The 13297-nt window shown below is 37.8% G+C and overlaps 1 protein-coding gene across 1 annotated transcript in view; it reads right to left on the reverse strand.

Annotated features, from left to right (window-relative positions):
* Window positions 1-1795: 1795 nt before the first annotated feature.
* LOC124798250 (putative ribosome-binding factor A, mitochondrial) overlaps window positions 1796-13297 on the reverse strand; it is a 73152-nt gene continuing 61650 nt past the window's right edge. The window contains exons 5-7 of the mRNA XM_047261571.1: window positions 8759-8878; window positions 5295-6158; window positions 1796-5132 (exon numbers count right to left, since the gene is read on the reverse strand). Of these exons, the coding sequence (XP_047117527.1) occupies window positions 5841-6158; window positions 8759-8878 (438 nt within the window). The 3' untranslated portion in view covers window positions 1796-5132; window positions 5295-5840. The remainder of the gene's footprint in view (window positions 5133-5294; window positions 6159-8758; window positions 8879-13297) is intronic.

Raw genomic sequence — 13297 nt, forward strand, 5'->3', positions numbered from 1 at the left:
AGAAAATTGTTCACTGTGACCACATTTTGCAAAAATGCTATTTTTGATCATTATCAATATGTGGAAGATGGAATAGTAGACCTTGTATTCAGTTGTGCTTTTGGCTGATAATGTATATTACTGGAGGAACTGCACCAATGATGGCACCAGTGACACTTGACTATCACCATACAGAATGTAATAGGATAATAGCAGCGGCGGCGGTGGTGGTGGTGGTGGTGGTGGTGGTGGTGGTGGTGGTGGTGGTGGTGGGGACAATGGTGGAGATTTTGGCAGTGGGGGAAGTGGAGGAAGGAATGGGTATCAAGGTTTCTTCCTTACAAGTTCAGAAGATGAAAAACATAGTAATTATGCTTGCAAAAAGAACAAATCATTCAGTTTCTTGTGTCAAACAGCTTGTAACCAACAACATAGTAAACACAAAACACATGAATCATCAATATAACTTGCATTTAAATCACAATTAAACTTAAAGAAACAAGATGTGTTAGAAAATTAATGAGACCTTTTTTATGAAGTTTATTTTTTTTATACACAAAATAATTCCTTTCAGCAGTTTAGTGTCAGAGGCATCACTTCCAGTCTTTGCAGTGGTTCTGGAAGATTTCTGCTGCAGTGCCTTCCAGCTCATCAGTTATGTTCTACTGTATATCGTATCAGTAGGGGGCCTGAGGAATTACAGAAGAACTATTTTCTGTCAAAACTTCATTGATGGAGATTGCCATCTGACAGGTCAGACTGCTGTGGTCAGCATTCAAACGTGCAATGCCTGGTTGCACACATGCCATACTTTCCCTGAGTCTTTGAAGTAGTTCCCAATTCTAAGTGTGACTGACTAGTTATCCTGGAAGCACAAATTCTTTGTGGATAGTATCCCAGCTGACAATTAAAAAAAAAAAAAAAAAAAAAAAAAACTTTTAGATTTGCTCATTCTCACTTTCTCAGGATGGGGGAGGTGGGAGGGGGGGGGGGGGGCGTATTTGTCAAACCCGACTTTGGTGCTTTGTGTTGAGAACTTCGTCAAAAATACATGATTCATAACATGTGACAACATAACGAAAGAATTCTGGTCCATATGATCAAGACACACACCCTTCTGATTGTTGTTGTGCTCAGACGTGAGATTCTTTGGAACCTTCTTTATGCAAACCTTTTAAGTGTCCCAATTCTGAGTTAAAATTTAATGGACTTTAACCATGTTCAAATTTCACTAATTACCGACCATTCTCACCATCAACCAACAATCTGACCCCACAAGGAGGTTCAGTCTTTCCACACTGACATTATTCTTAAGGTTGAAAGTCTAATCACATGAGTTTTATCGTCACCTCCTTCCTGGCCTGATAAAAAAGACTTGTACCATCTAAACTCTTTGTTTCCTGGACATAGAATGTTCTCCATAAGCCCTTTGTAACTTTTTAACTTCAAACAACATTTGGGTGCACAGTGGTGTTGTTGGCAGGAGGGGGGGGGATTTAGGTGCTGTCAACATTCATTTCACAGTAGTAACAAATTCAAACTAGCACTGAGTCAAGGGCACAATTCAACCTAACTGCAAAATGGAGGGGAGGGGGGGGGACAGCAAAACTGTTGGTTAATGCACAGTGTTGCCAGTCTCATAACTTTTCTAACCCACCTCATATGTATATGTGCTGATACATTACTTCACGTAATTTTATATTTGTTAAATATATATATTTTTTAAATCAGTTAATAAGCAGCTGAACAATCCAATTTCAATAACATGTTTATATGAAACAATGTTACAATCCTTGTAAAGGATTATACACAGACCAATGCCAAAAATGAAAAATATTAAACAGTAAGAGCAAGCTCTCTTTCTTGTTCCTTTCCTAAGTTATGTCAATCCAATTTGTTACAAGAGATCCCATTTTCAGCAGCTCACACCAAATTTGGTATCCAAGTATAACTGCACGAATATAGAAGCATGAATTTGAACTCACATGCTTAGTAATACTGGTTTAAAAATTTCTGAAATAATGGCAGAAATTTGATTATAGCATTTAGTTTAGCTGCACCTCTTCAATTTGTTCAAAAGAAACTCACTGCTTACTCACAATGACATACCCTCTAGACCTATGCCACATGTTGTTCGCTGTTACCCATCAATGTAAATATTCTAGGAGAACAGAATGCGAGTGTTCCTTCTGGGTTAATAGAGTTTGGAAAGAAAGAAAAAAAGGGCACTTCTTAATTGTTTTCTTTATGAACAATATCATAAAGTGCCACAAATATTTACTAATTCACCATGCTCAAAATGCTTAGTAGACACGTATGATAAGCAAGTAGCTGGAATCGTAACCAGCTAATAACAATATAATGTGCAATAATTAGCCCTGCAGCTAAAAATAACACAGGAAAACTGAAATAATAAAAAGCAATAATTAAGGTTTTGGATTCCCAGAGCTACCAATCGTATAAATTACTCAAAAAAGTTTTGCACCACTTGTATATCTACAAACAGGTGTAGGATTAGATTCGAGGGGACCAGGGAATGAAACAGTAAGCCTTGTGTTGTCTGTATTTTTTATTACTCAGCTCTGAACAAGGACTCTGTCCAAAAGCTCAGATACCTTGCCTTTTTTTGTGTGCACACGCTTGTTGACTATCTTTTCCTGTTCTTTTTATTAAACCTATGATTTTTAGTTACTATTAAAGAATGAAAATAACTTTACTATGAAACAATAACAAAACAATAATCAGAATAAAGGTACTCTGTTTGAAAACCAAATCTTTGCAAATGTGTGAAATCAAAATCCATTGTTGGGTAAATTCAATACTGTGTACTGTGTTGCTCCATGCTGTGCATTGTAACGCACTCGGATCCTCCTTGACATGCTGTCCATTAGGAGGTTGACATAATGCTGCTGAATCTTCTACAGCAGCCCTCCTGAGATCATCTGCTACATGAGGGGAGTGCCCACTATGAAGCATAGCTAGTTTCAAATGGTTCCAAACAAGCTCAGTCAGGTTCACATCAGCACAGATAATGTCCACCATTCCATTTGCTAGATTCCTGCCTCCCGGAAGAAAGAAAAATTAGGATTTGACATCCTGTTGACAATGAGGACAGTGTCTATGAGACAGGTGAAGAGTGCTTATGCTTTATAATCTTGAAAGAGGAAATCTTTACCAAAATGTTGATTGTAGGTTAGGAGGATTCTGTTCTGATACTGTACAGCTCTCACATTATCCTCCAATAGCTATGAGGCATGAACTAAATGCAGAAAAATCTAAATTAATGCAGATGAGTAGGGAGAACAACCCCATAATGTCCAAATACAGCATTAGCAGTGTGCTGTTTAACACAGTCACACTGATTAAATATCTAGGTGTAATGTTGCAAAGTGATATGAAATGGAACAAGCATGTAATGATTTTATTGGGAAGAGGAATGTCAACTTTGGTTTTCTGGGAGAATTCAAGGGAAGTTCAGTTTATTTGTAAAAGAGACTGCATATAGAACACTAGTGCGACCCATTCTTGAGTAGTGCTTGAGTGTTTGGATCCCCACCAGGTCAGATTAAAGGACGACATTGAAGAAATTCACGAGGACGCTGTTAGATTTGTTATCAGCAGGGTCACTTGACACGCATTGTAGACATGCTTTGCGAACCTAAAAGGGAATCCCTGGAGGGAAGGCGAAATTCTTTTGAAGGAATGTTATTGAGAAAATTTAGAGAAATGGCATTTGAAGCTGAGTGCTGAATGGTTCTACTGTTGCCAACATACATTTTGTGTAAGGACCATGAAAATAAGATACAAGAGATTCAGGCTCATACAGAGGGTTACAGACAGTATTTTTCCCTTGCTCCATTTGTGAGTGGAACAGGAAAGCAAAACACTAGTAGTGGTACAAGGTACCCCCCACCACACACCATACAGTGGCTTGCGTAGTATGTATGTAGGTGTAGCTGCAGATGTAGAGGTTTCTGACATTCACACATCATATGAGCACAAAGCATGACCAACCCATCTCTCTGTTGCTCTCATGGAAATGCATGCCTGAGGTGTGCACTGGTAACTGGCCACCTCTACAGTCATTACGACAATCATCAGGTGTCAGTCAAATAACGCTTCCTTTGGCGAAGAGAAATTGATACCATTAATCAACATTCCAGTTCAGGTGTTCCCTTGCCCACTTCTTCGTATACCACAGTACACACAGTACTGTTGTTCATAAGGGATGCCTAGAGGCCTAAACCGATCAAGTGAAGATGGTTGTATAGTGTCTGTGGAGACACAGTCCTCCCAACTGCCCCTGCTGAACTGCACTGAAAATGTAGGTTATGCAGGTACCTGTTCACAGTGATTTCCTAAGGTTCAAGGTGTACAAAGAAAGATGATTCCCATAAAAAAACACAAATTGTCCCAGTCATGAGAGTAGTGCAAAACATTCTTGAGGCTCTTGTAGACTAATATAAATCTGCCAAGAGAATCAATGTCTGATCAAATTATCAGCTCTTGGTACTACTACATAGAAAAGAAAATGAGACCTGTTGTTTTCACTATTACTGTACTGTGTCAATACATAAAATGGCACTCTATGTGACAACATACACATTCCCAATGTATTAATTCACTACATTCTTGTTGAGTCTACAACTGGATCATACAGTCACTTCAACACAATATTACTGTGGCCCACCTTGTCACAATCTTCAGTATAAAAATGCCACAGTTCACAGCAGGAATCAGTTAATTATCTTGACACAGTATTTTAGCAGTCCATCTAGTCACCATGTTCAAGTGAGAATGCTGTTTGCTAAATCTCACCGCACCCGATTCCTGCCGTTCACAGCAGGATTCAGTTCCATTAAAATTTACCAAACTGTGTTCTCACCTGGAGACAGCAACCAGATGCACTGCTGAAGTATTGTGTCAGAGTGACTGTACGAGCTTGCTGCAGACCTGACAAGAATACAATAAAATGACAATTTGCCCATGCGATTCTACAGTGCAATTCCTTCGATAGTTTCATCCAGTGTCTTCTTTGGTATAACACCATTAACTGTGGAATTCCTCATGGTTGTGAAAGTAATTGTTCTGCAATTCATTCTTTTTTTTCTTTTTCCAGCACCTTCCTTGTTTCGGAAAGTAGACCATCAGTTCTGAAAGATCAAGGATTTATTTTCTACACTACTGATCTATATCTAGTTGAATACTATTTTATGATCGAAACTAAATAAAGTAAGTGTTCCATTTATTGCAATACTATTATTTCAGATTACGGAATATCTTATTTATTTCTTTTGAGACAATGATGCACTTACTGACTGATGTCGCCCAACGAGGACAGCTTTCTTCAGTTCCTGTTTGATGTTATGTCAGAAACCTGTATACTCCCAATCATTGAATTCTGCAGTCCATTTCATTTAATCAGTAACTCCAATTTTTCTCTTCTTTACAAGTGAATGATATATGATGCATTTATCAAGAAACAGTTTTAATTTCAAATAAGGACTGATGCTTCTGATACATGGATTACAGTGGAAATGACTGTTTTATGCTTTCACTAAAGGCAACATTGTTACAATATTTGTTAACTATAACAGCTGTTGGTTATATACACAAATCATCAACCGCATATTAAACATTGCCAAGAATCTGCTGCCATATGCACCACTTACTAAGCTGCATCATGCCAATAACTGCTAGGTATTCAACATAAAAGTCAAATACAGCATTCACTGTAAGCTCGCTATTACAGCACCACACTGAAAATATCAATTTTTAACAGCCCAATAACGTTTAAGACATTAATTTTATTTGATTATTATTCCTTGTACATTGAGCAACATCCTTTGAGCACTTACAATTCAGTGTCTTCTTAAGTAAGAATCATCATACTCAATAAAATCTTGTTCCTCTTTATCATCATCCAAAAACTGACTGAAGGAACTGCTGTGAGTGATGTTATTCACATCCAACATGTCCAAATCCACATTGGACCTTGTGCGAATCTTGTTTTTAAGATTCTTCCGTTGTGTTAGAAATTTACTTAATTCCAGTCTTTGTTGCTTTGGAGTTAGATATGCAATATTCTGATCTGTATCACTTTCTGAAAGAGTGCCCAATGGCTTTTCAGGACCCTCAAATCTATGAGATGCTTTTGCTTTTTTCATTGACCTCACTATCTGTAAAATGAAACAACATTCAAAAGACTCAAAATAACACAAATACTTTTAGAAGTTGTTATAACAGTATAAAAACAGTAAAAAAATCACTAATGACACTATTTTTCTCATTTCAAATAATTAGTCTCATTTGTACCATTCATGAATCTTAACTGATACACTCATATTAAGAGAAATTTGTAATAAATATTGGGCATTTTTATTACTAACTGAAATCTTTATCAGGCTGTACAGTAAATATTTCCTTAGGACAAAAATGATATTTATGAACTGTTAAATCTCTTAAAGCAGAAATTACCTCAGAATGTTAGTGAATTCTGTATAAACACAACAAAAATATTTTGAGTTTAGAATATTAGCTGCATGTTGGAAAGTGAGAAGCTGTCTACAACAGAGCCACATGATCTTCATCCATATGACAATCAAGTCTTGAAATGCACAGTACATAAATTAATATTTTGTGTGCTGCTTCAGTTATTAAGATCCTCATGACTGTTCATGAGACAAACTATCTATTAGCTTCAGGCACCAAAAAAGGTATAACTCACGCTGCAACACAACAAAGACATTACTCTGGATGAAGATTATGATGCTGCTGCTGATGATTATCAGGAGCAAGTTATAGGGATAGTGGTGAGCAAATGAAGCAAACTCAGTTAGTAATGAGATCATCAGAGTCAACTGAATATCTGAGAGAAACTGCTCACAAGGATAACAGAGCTGGATGAAGAATAATGACTTCAGATGGAAAACTGACACACCGCCAAAATTACTCCATACAAAAACAGAAAAACGATTAAGTGAAGTAGAAATGGTAATATGAACAGTTTAATGAAACAATGGAAACTCCAGCTTGGAATATCCCGAATACTAGAAAAAGGATAGATTTCTAATTACTGTAAAGATAGATTGCTAGTTACTGTAAAGATGATCCATTGAGTTGCAGTCTGAACAAAGCAAACCATTACACAAGTGGTTTCTCCCAAATCTGTGCTGGTTTACTGATGGACACTTATTTTCCTCCACAAAATTTCCTACCAGTTGAACTTACTATGTGCCTTATGTCTCTGCAACATATCAGTGATCTTGGTCTGTAATTCAGTGCACCCTATCTTTTACCCTTTTTCTAAAAAGGAATTACCTGCACACTGTTCAGGTCACATGGGACCGGTGCTTTTTTTTCTAAAAAAAAAGTTTGACGGTACTCCGACATTGGATATCATGCAGTGAAAATTACTTATAACTGAAGCATTGGATACCACCCGTCTGCTTTTAGCCATGACATCAACAACATGCCGGACAAAAAAAAAAAAAAAAAGGAATAAGAAGAACAAGAGAGAGAGTATCAGACTCTTCAGTTGACTCCATTTCGAAGATGCAGCAACTGTTCTCAACAGCTGAATCGCTGGCAGCCAGTTCGACAAGCATGTAGTACCCTCGCCCGTTAATAGTGGGCAATAGTAGTGCTAAACATATATGCGATATGATATAGGTTAAAATATGTGTTCGGTAATATTTCCTTGTATTGTTTTGTATGTCAAAGGGTTGATTGGATTCACCTGTTTCATTTGAGGTGTATTAGAGGTCAATTAAAGTGTACGATACCATTTTCTTTTATTGTTCAGGTGTTGATGGGAATCGCATGCTTCAGCTGAGGGGATGTAAACTGAAGTGTTCAATACCACATTCTCTTGTATGTTTGGGTGTTTCTCGGTATCGCCTACTTCATATGAGCTTAAAATGCCTGAAACAATCAATGACATCGCTTTTCCCACCAAAAACTGCACTGGTATTGTTTGTATTGCATTTACTAACACAAAAAAATGAAATAAAAAATTTACGTCCGTGAAATAAATCTTTGGCATTCTTCCAAGTTCTCAATGTTGTAAAAAAATTACTTTGACAATGAAAAAGTTTAGGGGTACTCATCCCCCAGTATTCCTCAGGAAAACAGCACTGCATGGGACTATGAGTATTTAGTAATCTGCATTTACCTAGACTGCAGGTGCGCACATAAATACCCCCCCCCCCCCCCCCCACATAACTGTTGAGAAAAATTGACTTCTTAAAAAGAAAATCAACAAATTTGTGATAGTTGTGGTTTTAGCTGTGGCTAAATACATGAAGAAATACAATAACCAGGTGCTGTCAACTGGTTGCTGTATTTATTCACGGAATCGACAAATCACGCACAACAATGGATCTGAAATAACGCCACAATAGGAATAAGAAGTTCCTCTTATGTCTGTCCTGAATCTATTTTTATATGAATCAGCATAAGAAATTTTCCCATCTTATGTTACTCAGTACACGTTTTTACATCATTCTACATTCTACACTTTTCAATTACTGTAATACAGCAAGCATCAACTCAAACACTCATTATTAACCACTTTAAGTTTCTGTTTTTATCCTCAGCTGCATCTAATTTTATGGACATTAAGTATAACATGTTATCTATCATGTTGATGTCAGCTGCAGCTTTATTTTTTATATTATTGTGCAGATTATGTAGTATGAAATGAGCTTAACAATATCAGAATTTTTTGTGAAAATGAGTAACTCTTTAGAAACAAATGACAAATTTGTTTTAAAATTACCTTTTTCATTATTGCACTATGATCAACACCCAACACATCCATTCTCATGACTGGTAAGTCCAGGTCATCATCATTATATTCCTCTTCATTTAACAAATCATCTTTACAATCCTTTTTCTCCTAAAAGCAGAAAAAAATTTATAAATGCAACAACAGTAATGGTGAAATCTAAGGGAAATAATCCAGTTTACTTTACCAACATTCTTGGTATATCTTACAGTTACAAAGTAAATATATAAGAAGCAGCAATATCACTAATCTTCAACAGGATTTCTTTTCTTTTCCTTTTGCAGTGGTGTTGCTGACATGGTTTTTTGGGTGCATGACAATTATGACTGTAACTCCCATACATTACATTGTATCAGAAAGCAACTTTTAAGATATGAAGAGATTTTTGAGCTGTTGCTCTGAAAGTAAACTTACATATTTATTCCACAAGCCAGCTTACAGTATGTGACAGAGGGTAACTTGTGTACAACTGTCACTTTTCACTAATGACTCAATATATTCACTTCACAGCGACGTTTCAAGTTTCTTACATGTCATTTTTTGGCAAAGTCTCCAGCTCCTGCCGAATTCCATTACTTATTCATTCTGGAATATGTCTTCCACCTCCTCGAGTTGCACTAAGCAAGTCAATCATGAATGCTCATGTAGATGTCTGCTGTTATGAGCACAATTTATTTGGCTTTTTACACTGATACAGTAGAAACAAAATGCAAAGACAAAAACGTACAAGTCTGACGTCACACAAACAGAAGATAGCTGGGCAATATTAAAGTCCATACAGAGTCCAAGATTACAGCTAAATTTGTCAGCAGATAGCAGCTGGTAAAGAGAACATTCAACTGAGCTGCAGCACAAGAGAATGAGAGTTCTGCGCAGCATGTGCAAGATTATATCTGATTGGAGGTCATGGGGTCCTGCCAGGTGACATAATGTGAGCTCTGGGTGTGTACAGAGTACTTCTTGCGGAGACAGCTTGTAGATTGCAGCACCACTGGCAACGAGGGCTGGAGGTAGGGATCAATCTCCAACAACTGTGACAGCTCCATGTCACTGTCAGAGTCCATTACTACAGCTTGGAAGTGAGTGTCAGTGTGTTAGTGTGCCTAGCCCTTGGCAGCAATGTGTCTCATCTATTATTGTCCGAGCACTAATCAGTGAACACCAGTGCCCAATTTTTTATACTACATCATCCTAAGTTCAGCTGAGATGGAAGCTGTTCCTTCTGTTCACTGGGTTTTCATGCTCTCTTATTTTTATTGGTTCCTTGATTACAGAAACTCTGAAGTCCCTGGCATGGTATAACATCTTTGTGTCTTCAAAACTGAATGTGTGTCCCTCAACACTAATGTGCTCCACCAATGCTGACTTGTGTGTGCAGCTGAGGTGGAAGTTCCTGGCATGTTCTACTCATCTCTCTAAAAAAACATGAGCTGCGTGTGGCCAATGTATTGGTGGTCTTGCTCACACGTCATGCAAGACACACTTTGTGTTCACAGTCCTAAGGGATATTTTATGGAGCCCAAGATGTCTCTTAATTTTGCAGACAGGGTGAAAATCACCTTCTCTTCCCTGGGTGGTACAAGTGTACATTAAAGAAATGACAGGCACTTGCTTTCATCTTTTCCTTTTTCTTCTTGTCCAGGCACTTGCTTTCATCTTTTTCTTTATCTTCTTGTCACCTGTCCTGAGAGCGCGTTTTATTTGTCCCTCAGAAAAAAACATGACAGTGCGATTCCTCCACCTGGTGATGTTCCACAAGATGAAAGACATGATTCTGAGTGGGTAAATAACAGTATCTGATAAGACCCAGACACTCCATCAGAAGATGACTAGTAAGTAATGATTTTGAAAGTAAGACATTGTCAACCGACCTGAGTAAAAACCCTGAGATTTTGGTTATATGTAAAATCAGTAAGTGGATCAAAATCATCTATTTATTTCTGTGACCACACTGGCACTGAAACTGAAGATAACAGAGAGAAGGCTGAAATACTACATTCCGTTTTCTGAAATTGTTTCCCCATGGAAGATCGTAACACTGTCCCTCCTCTCAATCATCATATGAACGTCAAAATGGTAGATACTGAGATACCCGATCGCGGAACTGAAAAGCAGCTACAATCGCTTAGTAGTGGAAAGGTGTCAGGACCAGATGAGATACCTATAACATTCTATGAAGATTATGCAAAAAAACTTGCTCCCCTTCTAGCAGGAATTTATCATAGATTGCTTGAGCAATGAAAAGTACCCAACGACTGGAAAAATGTGCAGGTCATTCCTGTTTTTAAGAAATGTGGTAAGACGGATCCAGACAGTTACAGACCTATATTGTTGACGCCAATCTGTTGTAGAATTATAAAACATGTTTTATGCTCAAGAATTTTGATCTTTTTGGAAAATGAACATCTCTAAAAATTCAACATGGATTCTGCAAACAGAGACCCTGCGAAACTTAGTTCGCTCTGTTCCTCCATGAGATCCACAACACATTGGACAATGGCACTCAGGTTGATGTTGTTTTCCTTGATTTCAGTAACGTGTTTGACACCGCCCCACATAGCCGTTTAGTGAAAAAAATTGAGCTTATAGAGTATCGAAGCAGACTTGTGATTGGATTCAAAACTTTCTTGCGGACTGAATTCGACATGTCACTCTTAACGGAACAAAATTGACAGATGTAAAGGTAATAACCGGAGTACCACAGGAACGTGTGATAGGACCGTTGCTGTTTACAGTATATATAAATGATCTAATAGAAAGCATCGGATGCTCTTGAAGGCTATTCAGAGATGATGCAGTTATCTATACCAAAGTAGCAACGCCAGAAAATAGTAAGAATTTGCAGAATGATCTGCAGAGAATTGATGAATGGTGCAGGCTCTGACAGTTGATCCTGAACGTAAATAAATCTATCATATGGCGCATACACAGAAAAAGAAATCCACTACTGTACAGATACACTACTGATTACAAACGGCTGGAGACAGCATCTGCCGTAATACCTAGAGTGACCGTAAGTGGAATGAGCCAATAAAATAGATGGTGGGAAAAGCAGATACCAGACTCACACTCATCGGAACAATCTTAAGGAACTGTAACGCATCCATGAAAAAAGTGGCTTATAAGGCACTTGTTCGCCCAATTCTTGAGTATTGTTCATGTATCTGGGATCCCTATCAGGTAGGACTTATAGAGGAGATAGAGAAGCTCCAACAAAGAGCAGCGCATTTCATCACAGGATCATTTAGCCGGCAAGAGAACGTTATGGAGATGCTAAACAAACTCCACTGGCAGACATTAGAAGAGAGGCGTTGTGCATCACAGAGAGAGTTACTATTGAAATTTCAGGACAGCACTTTTCAGGAGGAGTTGGACAACATATTACCTCCCTCCACATACATCTCGCATATTGACCACGAGGAGAAAATTCGAGAAATTAGAACCAATACATAGGCTTACCGACAATTGTTCTTCCCATGTACTATTCGCGAGTGGAACGGGGTTGGAGGGATAACGTAGTGGTACTGAATGCACCCTCTGCCACACACCATTAGGTGATTGACAAAGTGTGCTGTAAGCAGCAGAATGTTTTGGTAGCCATGTCAGGCACAAGCCGAGGTGATGTTTGTATTTGGCCACGCAGATGGAAATGGTTGATAGGCAGCACGGTTATAGCACAACAAGCTCCCTCACACACACACACACACACACACACACACACACACACACACACACACACACAAATCGCATCATACAACATTTCAAGCTCTCATCACCTGCAATCCCATGGAGGCCACTCTGAAAGTCTGTTGCAATACGGATGCGACGCAGCTCTGTACTGTGTTCTGGGACAAATTGTTGTTGTTGCACATACATTGTCCTTTCTGGACACGTTTATAGAGCCTTTTTTCGTCCATTTCTTGTCAGGAATCCATCCCTGCAGTATGTCAGTTTTATTAATGTTCACCCCGTATAAAGCAAGGTGGTAGTTTAACGTTTTTGACAGAAAGCTCAAAAAGTATGTGACGAAGCAAGCTGGGATATTTTTACTTCCCCTCTTGTTTTGCCATCTGCCTCCATAAAATTAATTTTTTTTCATTTTTGAATTAATTACCATTAACATACGTGAATATAATCTGAATTTTTATAGAAGAGAAAGATTGGCCCTCAGTTTTAAAAACACCAGATCTAACTTTGTGCTTAACTGATTTTCTAATTTATTTCAACTATTCCTAGTTAGTATCTTTTGTTATAGGGTGAAATCAGTAATTGTTTCATAACTTAAATTCTATTGTTGACATAAACAAATATAAATTCTGTACTAATTATAAACATTTGGGAGACAAAACAATAGCGTTCTTAAAGGATCTATTTGGCTCTATTCGAAAACATGTTAGCAAAACCAGCCCTTCATTAATTCCAAAGTAATTAACAGTTTTGTCAAAAGTATTGTTTACATAACTATATATGTTAATTTCATCATTTACACAAATAATTCGTCCTAAACCTTCAAGTAGAAGAAACCATTTA

Source organism: Schistocerca piceifrons, chromosome 5 (assembly GCF_021461385.2).
Source record: "Schistocerca piceifrons isolate TAMUIC-IGC-003096 chromosome 5, iqSchPice1.1, whole genome shotgun sequence".
In the NCBI taxonomy this organism is placed as follows: domain Eukaryota; kingdom Metazoa; phylum Arthropoda; class Insecta; order Orthoptera; family Acrididae; genus Schistocerca; species Schistocerca piceifrons.